Below are 17,074 nucleotides of genomic sequence, written 5' to 3' on the forward strand. Positions count from 1 at the left end.
CAAAGCTAAATATGCATGATAAAAACAAAAAAAATAGCTAGAAATGAAGAAATCTATAGTCGTATGTTAACAGTTTTTAACTTTATATGAATTTTATGAAGTCATAATAAATTCATTATAAATCAGATAACCATCATATTTTTACTTTACATATAAATTTATAAAAACATCTTAAATTCACTGGGATACACACACCACCATTGCTATGGTCATAAATGAGCCAGAATTTTATCATCAAAGAATATTTGTCTTTTCACGCGTGACACTAATTGCTTATTTGACTAACCGCCAGAAAATTTTAGAGATAAACAAGACTGTTTATAAACAAATTAGCTCGGACTACAATCCCCAACTCTGTATCTTTATCTTCTGAATATTGCCGTCAGGTTGTTTTGACAATGATAACCTGAGCGTTCATGCAAATATCCATACATTTAAAGAAACTGGTAAATGTATGCTTTCAAAAACCGTTTTGATCAAAAAAAAAAGACATGAGAATGGAAGTTAAAACTGTAGGGCAATTGGTTTTATTCTTACAGTTATTACAAAATGTAAAAATATCGTGCTTCAGAATGTCGACACGAATGGAGGTGATGTAGAAAGGACAGGAACCACGTACAATGGAAAAGCTGGACTTGGCCTCAAACAATAGTACGAGAACTTACAATACAAACAGTCCATTACACGGCTGACAACGGGAAAGGAGATTGGCTGAGATCCAGGGAAATAAACAGTAAAATATTCAGCTGTATCTGTGTATCCGGGGGTATGTTAGTGACTGTTTGAGAGTGTACGTAATTAACTAGCCAATTATGTAATCATGGCAAGAGTTGGGCATCAATTTAACAGACAAAAATGAGTCCAACCCACTCTCTGGTAAAAAGCAACATACCAAAAACAACGTCTCAAAATTCCAGGACAGAGCCGGTGAGGTAAAGAGATGTGCTGCACATTCCAGCTCGCCTCTGGATAAGCTGAAGGTTCTTCATTTGGCACCAAAGTAGTCCACTACGCCACTGCCCTTCGAGCCATCAAAGAAGAAGAAGTTCCTGTGTGGGGGGTCCCTCTGAGAAAGAGCCTGGAACGCGGAAAGGGTCATTGGTTTAGCTACGGCAATAAACAGAAAAAACGCCCATTAACGAAAAATCGCCTGTGCAGGCAGAGTGGGTGAAGTGGACTCGAGAGTAAAAATAATGGATGCAATGGGGAGTGACTTCAGCCGCATGCAATCGCAGATTCACAGGAGACCCGGGCCAGCGAACGCTCTCGGCTGTGACCGCGTCTCACAGCTTTCCGCTTCCAAAGCTTAACGCTGAGCGTAGGAGCACTGCCACGTTGGCGGAAGAGAATGTAATTAACCGAAACTATTTGTCTGGTGCTAGCGGCAATCAGGAACATACTCAGGAGTTTGACGGTCGATAAATTCCGATGATGGATCTCAATCTGTCTGCTGTCCCAAGCGGGATTTTGATTTTGATTTTTTTTTGCCGCATTAAACATCTCATAGGAGAAAAACAGGTGAGTGATCAAGACTGACCAGAAAAAAACACTGAATCAGATAAGGGGTTAACACAGATGGTAGCATTTTCTTGTTAGATTTTCTGAAGCGAGTGGGGTGAAGCTGCTCTCTGACTGTGAGGGGTCTGTGCTCAGGTGGCGCCGCGCCGTGAGCCGTCTGCACGTTGCAGCCAGTTTCATCATGCAGGAGCAGCCGGGCACAGGGAAAAGTCTGGCTGCGCTCCACCACGGAGGAGGCCGGCGCAGCTGAGACAGCCGGCGCAGCTGGCGCAGCCGACTTAGCCAGGTGCTGCCAACTCCAACCCAAGCTGGGAAGGAGCAAAAATGTCCTTCCACTGGCAGGCGAAACATCCGGAGAGGGGCACGCGGTTGGCCGCCAGTTCACAGTGCGCGCTGCAGTGCATGGTGGGAAGGAAGAGGCTTATGGCTACATTTCAAAAGCTTTTTTACTCTGTGACTTAGGCTTCCAGCCAAGTGCCCACCGGCTAGAGAGAAAGGCCAAAGTCCACAAGGGAACGCTGCGCACAAAACAGAACCTCTATGTGATGTGACATACTTGGAGTGAGGACCCCAAAAAAAAGGCGTCCAATCCACATGCCTGGCTAGAATATCATGGCAAGCAAAGGGGGGCATTGGCCTCAGGTCAGCTCAAGCACTAATGCACACCTGACACAAAGAACAAGGCAGAGCACCATGGAAAGGCAGACTAATTTTTACAAAGGCATAAATGCTAGTTTACAATCCCCCTAGAGGCTTCCGCAGAAGCCTTGAGGCGGATTTATTCCTGGGATACTTTGATTTATTTGAGGAAATTGAGAGCAGTCAGTGTTGATACAGGCTGAACCCTGTAGTCGTCAGCAGCATGAGTTCATCGCAAAAATTCATCACATTTTGATTTTCATATCTGTGCCATCAGAATTAAAGATTGCCCCCAACGGAGTCGCCGGCAGAGCTGGGATACGTCTCCTCCGTCCTTTCATGAGAGGAGGGATTCAGCTTGCCCCCCCCCCCCCCCAGCACCGAGACCATCGTGGCGGCGAGCCCCTATCCTGGGACGACTCGGCCTACTTTGTGCGGTGGCGTTACCTTCACGATCTCCTGCGCCAGCACGCCTCCGACCACGGCGCACACCGGGGCCATCTCCGAGAAGCAGTGGCTGCAGGGAGGTCACAGGAGAACAAAGACTGTCAACAGCTCAATGCCTTGCTCGGCAAAAGCGCTCACCCTCTGCTGACTGGCATTTAATAAAACTAGGATTATTTCATAAATCACTGATGGTTATACCAGATGGAAGAATATTGTTTGATGAGTAAGGGATTCTAACGATCACACTATCACAGGCAACACAATTTATAATTTATTTCAGCTTTCCAAGCAGCTTACTCGGTACTTTTATTTGTACTTAATGCCACTAACCCTCTGCAGCCCCTTCATTAGGTACATCTGCTCGTAAATGAAACTGATCATGATCTAATGGCACTTTTCCACTGGCACCAAGAACCGAGCGGCACCAAGAACTGAGTGGTACCCAAGCCGTACCACGACCCGCCGGTTTTCCATTGTAAAGCATGCAAGAAGTACCCGAGCCGTGCCCACGCTGACATCGCCCTGCTTACTAGCAGGCCAAAAGCGTGACTAAACAGAGCTGGATGTGTCACCACTATGTGATTGGTCGAAATGCACGGCGATACCGGTGATTTGCGGCAATATGCATGGAATATCGGAGAAAAAAAAAGTATATTGTATATAATATTCATTATCAGTAGTGTCGCACATCTCGATGTACCACTGCCTTCCCGATGAACTTGAGACTAAAATTTCCAACATCTTACTTAAAAAAGTAAGCTGTATGGAATCGTAATGCAAACTTATGAAAGTGAATGCTAATTCCACTAGCTTTTGATGCTAATAAGATGGCAATTCTCACAGAAGTGCTACAAAAATTGGGAAATTAGCACACTGTAAATCATGACGGACACCGTGTGAACAGTAAATGAGCGTCTCTTCGGTTTTTACGCCACTGTTCCTCTCCATCCCCAGCCACGCTTTCACCGAGCCGATCCTTCGCAGTGGAAACCGAAGTGAGCTGGATCTGCCCCGTAACTAGTCTTTCTTCGAAGTACGGCTCGGGTACGCCATAAGTGATTTTAAAGATGATGTCATTGTTTTGGCCAGATATGGCGGTACCCTCCCCATCTAAGAGACAGCCACCCCCCGGGGGTTTTCATGCATTAGTGTGCAGAAAGGCATCCATAGCTTGTCAATACCTGGTGGCTCTGAAGGGGGTCCTGTGTAGGGGTACCTAATAAAGAGGCCACTGAGTATTAACTTTACTGTCAAAAGCGCATAAAGGAGAAGCTTCACAGTGCGCATCCACCCACACACTGCCAGGCCAAGAAAAGAGGTCGCCATTTGAATTTTTCATTGGACCGCCTTTAGCTTTGATTACGGTGCACATTTGTCATGCCATTGTTCCTACGTGCTTATGCAACACCTCAACATTTATTTTCATCCAGATTTGCATTCATTTCTCGCAGAGATCTTGTATCGATGACAAGTGAGTTGACCCACTCCGTCAAATGCGCGAAGACGTTCAATGGGGTTAAGGTCAAGACCCTCTAGTGGCCAAATCATGCGTGAAAATGATTTCTCATGCCCCCTGAACCACTCTTTGACAATTCAAGCCGGATTAATCTTGGCTTTCTTGCCCTGGAATTTGCCCTTAGGAAAGCAAAAAACCCATTGATGATGGATGGAGGTGTAACCTGGCCATTCAGTAGATTCAGGTACTCAGCTGACTTCACTTTATCGCTGCATAACATTGCTGAGCTGCTATAATGATTCAATGATCAGCATTAAGTACATGCCGATTTAAATTCAAACGGTGACGTTTTTTTTCGGCTGGCCAGCATGTAACCCTTTGTCAAAAGGTGAAGAGGTTCATGCTAACCTGACAAAATTATCGGAAAGCAGTTCACTACCCAGACCCTGGGCTTCCAGGACATCATCGCGGATCTGCTGCAAGAGAGAGGAATCTTCTGCGAATGTGCCAGGATGCGGATCACGACCCTTATCGGTTCGGAACTTAAGCAGCACTGGAGGAGGGGGAGGAGAGGGAAAAGGTGGGAGGGACAATAACGACAAAGTCAACAACGACAACAAAAAAATTATAATAATAATGCAAACATCATAACTTAGCAGGCAGTTGTCTTCAAAGGTACTTAGGCTGGTTGAAACAAGGGCTTTGGAAATAGCCTCATTAAATGCCATGCTGCATAATTATGCGAGATATAAAAATACAAACCTCTAATGAGTGCAGCTTTCAATATAAAACTGCACCAATTTAAAATGAAGCTCATACCGTATAACATGATATATAAAAATGACATCATACAAAAGCAGACACCAACAGCCAAAGACATAAATCCATTTAGGTCCTAAAGATTCATTATCTTATATACAATCAAGATGCAGTTACAAGTATTACAAGACATGACTTTTCAAAAAAGCTTTGGAAGCAGGAAGTATTTTGCAGTCCTGAGGTTCAGGAAAAGCTTGCTTCATTACAGAGAGGACAAGACTGAGAACAAACGGGGGTTTTTATTTATGACCTTTGAGACCTGGAACAGTTCGATGACCAAGTGTAGAGGAATGTGGTGACCTTGCAGTGCAGTAGAGTTTAATTAAAATGTTACTTGGCAGCCATATGTATTAAGTTATTAGTATAATTTAGGGCTGCTGCGATTAGTCAAGGTGGTTGATGACGCTGAAAATGCGTCGACATCAATATTTTAAATCGACGCATCATTTTTTCTAAATGATTTTAACGAAATTACCTTTATGATTTCTAAAATGCTTCAGTTCTTTATAACAAATGTTTTTCTTCAATATCACTGCGTAATTATAGGAATCATTCAAATTATCACTAAACAAAAAGGTTCGATGGCATACCACAGCGGCACTAGCATTATGCACTAGTGCCTGAAGAGAAAACATAGAAGCACTATTCTGGATGATGGACCACCAGAATAGGCAAAACCACTGTAAGCACTGTCTGTTCATGTTTATTAAATTTCCATTAGTACAGAGAACATTTTAATATATTTTGTCCTTGTATATACAAAAACATCTAATAATGACCTATTAATCTGCAAAAAGTACCGCCACACCAATAGCGTTTACCACACTATCTCCTCTTTTAATAGAAGTTGTGGCTACAGAGAGACTTCAAGGCTTATTGCTTCCATGATTTACCAAAACAGTCGCATGTTGCGTGCTCCACTAACCAATTTTAATAAGCATAAGGATGCGCCGAATTTATACATTTTACTAACTTCTGGGCGTCACAATATGCATCTCATTAATATTTTAGGTATACTACTCCTCTACTTATTGAACTGTGGGCGAAAATAACGTCGGTATAGTGCTGAAAAGCCAGTGTGCATTATCTGAAGTGCTGCAATGATATACAGTTTGTTATTGTCAAAATAAAATCAGACTAAACCGTGAGTTTGATCTTCTGGATGAAAATTAATTGTTTAGATTTATCGATCGATACGTAAAATAGTCGACAGATTAATCTATAGAACAATAGTTGTTAGTGGCAGCCTTGCTATAATCCCCAGCTAGTAGGCAAAAATGAAAGGACGAGGAAAGAAAAAAAAGATACAATAATGACAGTTAAACGATTTGAGCACCAGTGTTGTGGAAGAGCTGACGAGGCTTTGTGAAGAAACCTGGAAGCTTAGCAAGACCATAGACGTGTAGAAGTTAGACTATAACCAGTTTACTCATGTTTCATGCTCTACAGACAGTAACACCAACCCAGTTAGGGATCCTGCCTGTAACGTGAGAGCAGTCACTGTTCCTAGTTCGTGGATATGATACCAAGACCCTCAACCAACCTAATGGACACTATCAAGCAGATAAACCTTGCAAACCAAAAAAACAGAATGTAATGGATAAATTATTCAGTTCACTGCACTGCACATTTATCAGAAAAATATTTTATTCATAGAATATAATTTATTCTTGGTAATGAAGCAATGAAACTACTTATATATTCAGAACATTTAAAACATGTAGTTATTTAGCAGATGTCTGCCAGAAGTAATGTGCAAGCGAGGAAAAGAAGGCTCATCCTACACCCAACCCTGCTCACAGGCCCAATGGCGAAACGCTTAATCTGCGAGCCACGGGATTTTAACCCCTGACCTTATGGAAACAAATCCTGAATCTGCTAAGCTTCACACCACAGCAGAAGGACAATTCTAATACAGTCTTTCACAACTCGGTCCTCGGGAACCTACAGACGGTCCATATTGTCGCTCCCTCCCTGCTTCCTGCCGGACAGTGCACATCTCCCCAGCTCTCGGAGGGAGCAAAAACGTGGACTGTCTGCAAGTCCCCAAGGACCGGATTGGGAAACACTGCTCTAATGTTGTTTTCTCCTCTCATTCAGAGACGTGGACGGCAGCTTCTGCATGTGCTCTCATAACAGTAACAATTTGGTAGCAAATCTCCTTACATATTATCAGCCAAGAATTATTAATACACTTAATATCTGAATATAGTTAAAAACTACTAATGTACTTATGGTATCTAGCATGAAGGCTGTAGATGTTATGCATGCATTAATTGTTTATCTGTCTCAGGTTTTAATTAGAATAGTGATATTTTATTCATCCCCGGTGGGAAATTCAAGTACAAGGCCAAGCAACATAAATCAGGTCACTTTACATAAATTACAAGTGACTGTGAGAAATCAGTAGAACCTTGACATTAATCTTTATCAATATACCCGATACCGATTAAAGACCTAAATTATGAATTTTTCTACGGCTGCCACTAACTACTATTTTTCTATGGAATAATCTATCTACTATTTTGCCGATTGGTCGATTAACCGAAACGATTAATTTTCCTCCAGAAAAATGGAATACACAATTTAATTTAATTTTATTTTATTTTCACAACAACAAACTATGTTACTGCAGAGCTTTAGATACTGGACGTCGGCTTTTCAGCACTATATGGACATTACTTTCATCCACAGTTCGATAAGAAAATTAGTAGCATGCATAAAATATTAATGAGATGCGCATGGTGACACCCAAAAGTTAGTAACCTGTATAAATTCGGCATATACTTAAGCTTATTAAATTTGGTTACCGGAGCACGCCACATATGCCACTATTTGGATAAATCGTGATGATGGACAGCTCAGCAACCACAACATCTTTTAAAAGAGATATTGTTTTCTTTTATTTAGCATCCGTTTTCGTTTCAGTTTACGATAATAAAATGGGTCCCACAAGCCCAAAGCGCATGAACGTACATTGGCATCGTCAATCCACGCAGAATAAACCCAGATTTTAGCCTAAACATTTTCATAAACACATTCAATGGAGATTCTAAGGTAGCAGACAGAAAACTTTATGGCTTTAATAATGAGTGTATTGAGCAGCTACAAGGACAAAAGATATTAAAAAGCTCTCCGTACTAATGGTAATTTAATAAACACGAATAGACTTCCAGTAGTTTTGCTCAGTCTGGTGGTCCAGGTCCTGTGTGTTTTCTCTTCTCTTATGTCATCAAATTTTGCAGTGTAAAACCACCTTTTTGTTTTGTTATAATTTGAACTTCTCCCATAATTACATAGTAATATTAAAGGAAAACATTTTTATAATGCATTTCAGTGTTTTAGAAACCATAATGGTCAATTTTTTTTTTATGTTGCGTCGATTTAAAATATTGATATCAAAGCATTTTCACCGTCGACAACGTCGACTAATCGCGGCAGCCCTGAATCTGTCACTTAAAAATGAGGTAATCAAGCAATCAACTGACTACTCAATGTATAAAATTACCAGGACAAAAATAAAAATAATACAATTCCAAAGTAATTAATGATCAAGAAAAAAAGCCCTGATAATAATTATTAACATGTTAAAATAAGTACCAGCTGTAGTTGATAAGTCTTAAAGGGATTTAGTTAAATTAATCTAACCATTCAAATAACTTTAAACTGAACAGTTTGGGTTGCTAAGAACCCTGCTCTTGTTTCTGACAAACATTTCAATATCACTAAATCGACAGCAGTATCATTATATATATTTCTTTAGTAAATTATCAAATAAAAAGACCATGGGCTTTTAACAGCACAAAAACAGCCCTTCTGATTTTGCAAAAAAATTTACTTAAATGGATTAACAGATTTGTTTCTCCATTATATACATGAAAACAAAAAAATACAAATGAGAAGATGGGTTTTGGTGTAATGTCATTCAAATTCATTCACACAACAGGCCAATCAAAGCTTATTAAAGGCTCAGATAAACAGAAGCCAGTAGAGACACTGGATCGTAGAGATAATCATCTTATTCCTTTTTATCCTGTGTTCAAACACAACAAATTACTATCCATGACTATAATACCACAGCCTTTGTTTGGTCCTCACATGGAAGAGCAAGCCTTTTAATGTCACTGTATTTTGTAACTGTTAGCTTATCTAAGGCTATTGCAACACTATTTTGTTTTCCAAAATGGAAACTACTTCTGAAACTGTAATACTGCCCATATGCTTTATGGTGCACTCCATAATATCATAGCATCATTTTTAAAACATACAGCATTATTGCAAACATGGTAGTGACTAAATATTACAATACTTGTGCACTAAGTACATAGTTAAACAAATGACTCATGTAGTCACCTAACTAGTTGTACTGCTGAGTAGACTGAAGAACAATTTCTGTTTAATACATGGCATTTTCTTTCACCCTTTTATCCACCAATTAGGAGTCCTATTGATCAGAAGTTTTGAATTTTGCGTTGTATCACTGATACGACTTTATCAACATCCTGGAATTTTGGTCAAATGCGTCTGTTTGTATAAGAAAATGTACCGACAAAAATCAATTTCAAAATCTTTTAACGGTTTTAAAAAGTTATGATGGGACATCTACAATTGCAGATGTTGTGGTGCTCATGACTACAAGTAGACTGCCAGACACAAGAAAGATCAGTAAATTACTTTAAATGCTTTTCAGACAAACACTGCATCCTAGTCGAAGTTTATTTAACACAAAACTTAACAGCTGTGTGGCAATTTCACCTCCACCTCCACCCCAGGACCATCTCGGCCACCTTGACAGGAAGATTTCAAAGGAAATCAATGCAGCAGCTGTTAAGCAATGAGTTGCTGTGGAATGTTTGTGCTCACTGACCTGTGCGGCTCTCATGGACCGGCGAGGATTTCCCCCCCCGCCCACTCTAATGCGGCTCTCTGCCCATACCCAGTCACAAACGTTTCCTGTCTTTAGCTGGATTGCAAATTGCACCATAATGCCCACCTACTAACTCTTTCCACTGCCAAGACATCATACACACACCTAGTAACACTAAACCCCAGTCAAACCAGTACGGCCCTTTAAAACACCAAATCGAGTACATACAACAAACACAGCTGGGGGGGAAGTTTTAGAAATGAAATCTGCAAATTGATTAATCTGAAATTGATTAATTCAATTAAGGCCTCATTAACCTACACACTGAAATTAACTGTACCACGACAGTCATAAATAATGTTTGAAACAAGATATGAGAAATGGAAGTATTTCATAACATATACATTAACAAAATAAGGGAGAACAGGCTTATTCACAGCCTCTATTAGAATCACAACTTTTAAAGAAATGCAATCTACCTTTATATTTCAAACCATGGATGTTGTCATTGATTAACCTCAGAGTCTGCCATCTGTGATAGAGACGTTCAGAAGGGAAATGGGTCTTCCTTTACAACCAAATTGAGAGACCTGGTCATATTTATAGTCATGTAACATATTCTTAACCTTTAACAGAACCAAAACATTTTTTGCTCAGCGGAAGAAATAAAAACCACAGGGTCGGGCCAGCTTCAGCTAACCCATTCAGCGTGATGTTAAGACGACCATGTTTTTCGTTTAAGTGTCACTGCACATGGTTAGCCATGCATAGCCTGTGATGGAAAAAAGAGAACTTTCTGTGCAGAGGTGAAGCACAAAAAAAACCTCATAACATGTCAAGGAAAACTGGCAAATTAGCTAAGGGATGAAGCAACTGATTTTTTTCTGTGTCTCCTGATGGCCTGCTGAATTAGGAGCGCATGCAGAATTAAACACTTCTGGAAGCAGGCTTGAGTTTAAATTACATTTTGTAGCCAAACACTGAGAGAACTAAGAATGGAATTAGCATGACAATATTTTTTTTTTTAGTCCCAGTGGTTGGAGAGTTACCTTGCAATAGGAAGTAATCGGCAGGGGTGCGCTTCAAACCAGCCTTGGCCTTTTCATTTGTCCAATCAATTTCTAAAGCTTCTTTCAAGGAACAGAAGCTGGCTGTCTATTAACAGAGAGGGGAAGGGAGAGTCAAAACGTCAAGAAGACGATTGGAAACACATGACTTGATTAAATATAAAAGCAAAATAAAGGATCCATACTTTTTTCACCATGGTGGTCTCAGTAGGGTCTACCCTTGGTTTCTTCGCCTCAGGCCTGTCATTGGCATCTTCAGAGGGCTTCACCACCTTGGCTTTCTCCCTGAAGCACACAGGCATGAAAACACTCCACCTGCTTTTTGATAACGGGGGGGGGGGGAACTGTGTGTTACACAACAGCCCGGGATACTCACTCCACGAAGTGGTGCTCTGGACCCAAGTTTGAGAACATGTAGCCGTGGTAGCCAAAGACATCACCGCAAAAGACCTTGACGTTCTTCTGGGCGCAGACCTGATCTATGCGGACCATCAGGTCCCGGGGGCAGCCAGTCAGACACACCTGAGATGAGAGGAGAAGAGTGAGCTTCATGACAAAGTCAACTTAATATACTAGCTGTAAGATAATAACTCATTGGATCCCTCAATTGTGCATCATTTAATTTCTCAATAAACTTAAAAAATTTTTTTTTTAAAAAGCTGAAAACCAGCATTCAGGCTGACAGAAATGCAGGATGAGGAAAAACTGCCATGTAAATGTTGTTATTCTAAACAAAAAAATGCTTTTGCCATTGAAAGATATTGTTTATCAACAGAACTGACCAACGGGTAGAGGTCTGCTTATCCAAGGAACCTAACTTCACCCTTCCCCATACCAAAGATAAGTGGGTGTTTGGCGCATATAGTTATTGACTGGCACTTATCCTGTGTTGAATGCCATGTGGGGGCGTGGATGCTAAATGTGTCACAAGAGGACAGGGTGGGGTGCCTGGTGTGTAATCAGCATTACAATATCTAATACAGTCTTTCCAAATTGCAGACTTGCAGAGTGGCATAGAAAGGAAGGCCTGTATACCACAAATAGCCTATATACTATATATACCACAAAAGAGGTCATTCTGTCCATTCCCACTATAAAGGCTGAATTCACAACTATTGGCACTAGTGACTAAGCAGGTGTATAGAGAATAAGATCACTGCAATTTCCATGAACATCAATAACAGAATTTGCCATGAAAGTTTCCTGCAGTGTGCGTGTTGCTTGTTGCTTGGCCAAGGGATAGCAGCGCGACATGGCTGCAGGACTGCCGCAGGAGTCGTGGACGTGCAGCGCCATTAAACAGCAGGCTTCCTCCCATTTCAGGAACAGGCACACGGCCACATCAGCTCCGATTTGGTGGCGGCCCACTAATCCTGGCCCCGGGCGACTCATTTATGCAAGCGGACACTTGCTGCATTGTTTGGAACGGAGAGAGGGGGCTTTCCAAGCCCACGGAACAAAAGAGCCCAGCTTTGGCACGACGAGCCGCGCAAAGGCAGCGACCAAGAGGTGGGACAGAAGACGACGGGGACGGACAAAGATGGGCAGAGTTTCTCGAGGAGGAAGTCGCGTTCACTTGATGTAAAAGATCAACACGCTAAGCAGAACATCATAGAAAAACGACATCTTAATCAACCTCTTAAAGCAGAGTGATTGAAGCGATGCAGGTCCAAATTCCATACCATAAAGGACTACAGAAACGCTGACAGAAATGTGCTGAAATGCATCAACATCTAAACAGAAAACTGGTGTAGTTAGTGCTTTTTGGAAGCAATGATTTTATAGAGCTTTAAAAGACGTCTCAGGGACTGCTGAGCAGTCTGTAACTCAGTAGAATAAGAATGCGAGATGCATACATAGAGATAACTTAACGGTAAGAAGGATGGGGTAAGACACACCAAAAGCTGCCAGCTCCCCCCCCCCCCCCCCTAGCCCCCCTAGCCCCCCCAGCCCCCTCCCCCCACCTCAACCTGAACTTCCAGTGCAGCTCCCTACGGGACACTCCCCACAGTTTCTGCGGCAGTGGCTGAGCGAGAAAGCATCTGAAGCGTCTGTTCTGTGCTTTGTAACCCTGGCTTGCTTTATCAATCTTTCACAGTCGAGAGCCAAAGCGCGTCTCAATTACATTCCTAGCGTGAAATAAATAATAAACCAAAAGAACCGCCAAAAAAAAAAAAAAAAACCTGATCACACATCAAAGACATGCATCTCTATCTGGTACCAAAATATGTGGGGAAGAAGTGACAGCTGAACTTTTCATACCACATTTGGGTTTTTAAGCAGTCCCAAATATCGCTGCTTTCCTGGACTCGTCTGCCTTGTGTTTTGCTTGACCGTACCCAAGAGGTATTCCAGACCTCAAAGCACAGTGACAGCATCCAGCATGTCAAAGAACCGACGTTTTAATGAGGAGAAAAAATATGCACCGAAAGCCCATCTCTGTTTACGTTCCATTTCTGTGTGAATACCGTCTCATAGACATTGCCGAGGTGTCAGAGCTTGTTTGCCTTTAAGCAAACTGACCCTATACAATGCTGAATTCATTTAAATAATGAGGGATTACACATGAAAATTGTATTCAGAAAAATGAGGCACAGGAGAGTTTCAACTTAAAAACAAACAATAGTTCTGCGGGTAAAGCTACCGACTAGAAAAGCTATGGTAGAAAAGCACCATCTACAGGAACTTATAGGAAGGCAATACAAAATATACTATGAAGTTTTCTCCAAAAAAAAAACAAGTAGTCCTTTCAGTAACCATTATGGCCTAAATTTGTCCTAATTTATACCATATCTCTATACACATAGATATTAAGCTCACGAAGTCACAACATTCTCAAACCATCTCAATATTTTCATCAATGGCATTGAAGAGTTATTAAGTCAACGTTTTACCACACATGGACTCACATTCCTGCAGATACTAAGATTATATGGCACTGCCTCAGATTGAGCTATATAATGCAGACCCACTTAAGCAGCCCAGGAGACTCACAGCATCAAACTGCAGGAAGAATTCATCTGGCTTGGACTCCACTCTTTCTGTGTCAGCCTTCACCTCCACCATAGGGTTAAGGTATTGGGCCCGCTCCAAAGAGGCCTCGGCACGGTTCTGCCCCTCAGAACCCACAGGGATGAGGAACTGGGCCCGGCTAGACTCCTCCGTCACCTGGGGAAAAAGAAAGGAAAAAAAAAAACATTGAAAATAGTCATCCATTTACAATAACCACTTATTGAACTACAGTTGCAGAGATCTGGAATCTATCCAAGGCAGCATACGGGATAAGGGCATACCCTGGAGAGGATGCCAGTCCATCACAGGGCACTCACACACATGCTAAGGGCAATTTAAAGACAGCAAGTCACCAAAACAGCATGTCGCTGGATCGTGGGAGAAAATACCCAGGCCAAATTCAAAACCCGCGAGCCCGAAGGTCTGAGGCAATAACTTTCATGCCTTTGTGAATGCTGGTCATTTCTCAGCGTCGGCACTGTCCCACTTTACATTTCTTCCCCCCCCCCTGCCATGGATGAGCATCTGTGAGCCTGGGGCAAATATTGACCGAGAGCAAGCCGCGAGGCCTGGAATCACCCAGAACCCAGAGCACAGATGCAGCGCCACCACAGGCCGGCACGCTGAGCATCACCAGCTGTCCAATCATAAGGGTCAAACAGAAGTTGGCCAATCAACTCCGAACAACACTTCTGGCTTGTAATAATGTTGATTAGTAGGCCACTGACACCCATAGCCAGTTCAGGAGTTTATTTTGCTGTTCTTGTTCCGAAATCTTTAAGGTACGTTGGAACAGCCATTTTGAAATGGTGCTACATATAAACAGATCTGATTTTAACAACAGAATTAGCCATCAAAATTGGATATCTGACGCTTTTATCCAAAGTGACTTGCAATACCGAGGAGGGTTACAATTTTTGTGGATAAACCTTGAGATTTTAATCCATGACCTTTGGTGTGTTACTGCAATGCTGTACATGTTCAGCTATAACAGCCAAAATAAGATATTTTCAAAGACATTTAGCCACAATTAGAACTAGCCATCTCTACACAGACTGCAAACTATATGTTATTGTTGTCAAAAATCAATTTCAGATTTTGCTTTTGTTCAGCCTCTGGAAATAACCGAGATTGTCTCATCATCACCAGTGTGTCTTGATAACACTGAAATTTAAATGTTAAAAACTGTGCAGTTATGTACAAACATTGTTCTGAATCATCAACACATTTATGGAATCGACATCTGAAATGAAATAATTTAGATAACACTGCAGCTCTTACTATAGGCACAACTCTCCTTTTGGCAGCAAATAGACTGGTGAAAAACAGGAATCATAACAATGTCAGTCAATGAATAGTACACAGATTTAATATGAATACTTCAAAACCCACATTTCCAGGATTATCTGCAGTATCAGTGTCTCACTCAAGGTTCCAGCAGCAGCAGGAGTCTGCCAGGCTCGGGATTCGAACCAGTAACCTTAGAATTATGGACACAGGCTGAACCACAGGGCAAAAATAAGCTGACATCTTTACCCACACAATGGGCAATTTAGTGATGCCACTTTATGAAACCACATGACTTGAACTGCAAAAACCCATGCAAACACTGGGAGAACATGCAAACTTCACACAGAGAGCTGGACACAGGCATCAAATCCACAACACTTCATGCACAAAACTATTATACTTGAATAAAAGTACCAACCAGAAGCAGCCCAGTACCTGCTCGTGGTCTAAAAGGGTTAACCCTTTCACTCCTGCCAAGATGAGATTTTTAGCAACCTCTGCCCCCAGTCCTTGAAGACCGACAAGCAGAACACGTGATCCCCGCAACCTACATGGGAAAACAGACAAACAGCCATGTATTTAATTCATTTCAAAATTTAACACTGCATTAATCTTTGGCAACTTCTTACAATATTTCATTATGTAATAAGAGCATTAGTATAATCACTTTACTTATATTAAAAGCAGGCTGCACAGCTGAAGAAAACTAAATTCAATGTCGACTTGTACTTCAGTTCAGACTAGTGAAAATGGATCTTCTGAGAGTTAGCAGAGTAAAACCAGTATGTAGCATATTCAGATGTAAGACTACTGGGGGTTACATAAAGAACAGTTGTAGCAGTGATCAGATGTTCCAATAGCTATGTGGTTAAGGGCTGCAATCCCACCTTTCACCGCTGGAATTACAGATAAATGTTTGAGGGGTAAAATGAAATACATTTAATAAATTCAAAGGAAATACAGTTGCATTTTTTGCAGGATGAGAAAATGAAATGGGAATCGGACCGCGACCTAGTTAGAAACTATATAACTGGAATTGTTAATACATAACTAGATAAGATAGGCACCTACGTAAATGATAATAGTGACATGTGTATTACTACATTTGTCGAGCCACATATAAAGATAAATAATGTCTTGCTATAATCGATATTTAAGCGGATTGTTTTTATAGTGTTATCTAACATTTACACATTACGTAGTTAGTTAACCTAGCTACAAACCTCTTTTGTGCATCCAGACCCCAAAGACGAATCTGTCTATCATATTGGGCAGCCTCCTCCTCGCTAATAATTGAATCTTCCTTTTCAATCATATCTATCATTTTATCCGGTTCAAATTGTATTATCCTTTAAATTATATATGAAAGAACCAGTTATCCTTTTTGTGTACGTCTATCGTTCCTTTTGTAGTTCAACAAAAATCCCGCTATGTGCAGTTTGAATGGACGCTCAGTGATGACGATTAACTGCGGTCGCCAAATTAAGTCGCAATACATGGTTCCTGTCATGTGATTTCTAAAAACTAAAGATTAAATTGCCTATTTGTCCATTTTAATAATAATCTATAATAGACTATCCTACACTATTTTATACCATCATGTAATTTGAGTTTTCGCATTAAGATAGAATTTGAAACATTACTTTTTTACTGCAACATTTAAGAGAAGACTGCTATTTGAGATATAGATATGCTCTGGTACCAGTATGATTCGTTTTCAAATAGAAACGCCTCTGTGTATGCCTTAATTTTTTATTGAAATGGCATACTAAATTTGTGGTTTATTAATTTTGCTTTTAACGTAAAGAAATCTTGATACAAGTCACAATTAGACGTTTTTAAATAAGATGGTATAAGTGTCGGATTAAAATTAAGCAGGCATTGTTGTTATAGATCGTCGAAATCCGGGAGAGTTTTGTGGGCTTTTGCGAAGTATTTCTCATTATTTCCGTGAGTGAC

General features: G+C 41.0%; 1 protein-coding gene across 1 annotated transcript; it reads right to left on the minus strand.

Moving 5' to 3' along the window:
• Positions 1-504: 504 nt before the first annotated feature.
• Positions 505-17,060, minus strand: sae1 (SUMO1 activating enzyme subunit 1). The gene is made up of 9 exons (XM_023812092.2): positions 16,339-17,060; positions 15,551-15,662; positions 13,808-13,981; positions 11,190-11,335; positions 10,999-11,098; positions 10,796-10,901; positions 4,469-4,613; positions 2,605-2,674; positions 505-1,078 (listed from the first exon to the last, which is right to left on the minus strand). The coding sequence occupies exons 1-9, from the start codon at positions 16,437-16,439 to the stop codon at positions 986-988; spliced, it is 1,047 nt and encodes a 348-aa protein (XP_023667860.1). The 5' UTR covers positions 16,440-17,060; the 3' UTR covers positions 505-985.
• Positions 17,061-17,074: the final 14 nt, after the last annotated feature.

The sequence above is a fragment of the Paramormyrops kingsleyae genome, chromosome 17 (assembly GCF_048594095.1).
Source record: "Paramormyrops kingsleyae isolate MSU_618 chromosome 17, PKINGS_0.4, whole genome shotgun sequence".
NCBI classification, from domain to species: Eukaryota; Metazoa; Chordata; class Actinopteri; order Osteoglossiformes; family Mormyridae; genus Paramormyrops; species Paramormyrops kingsleyae.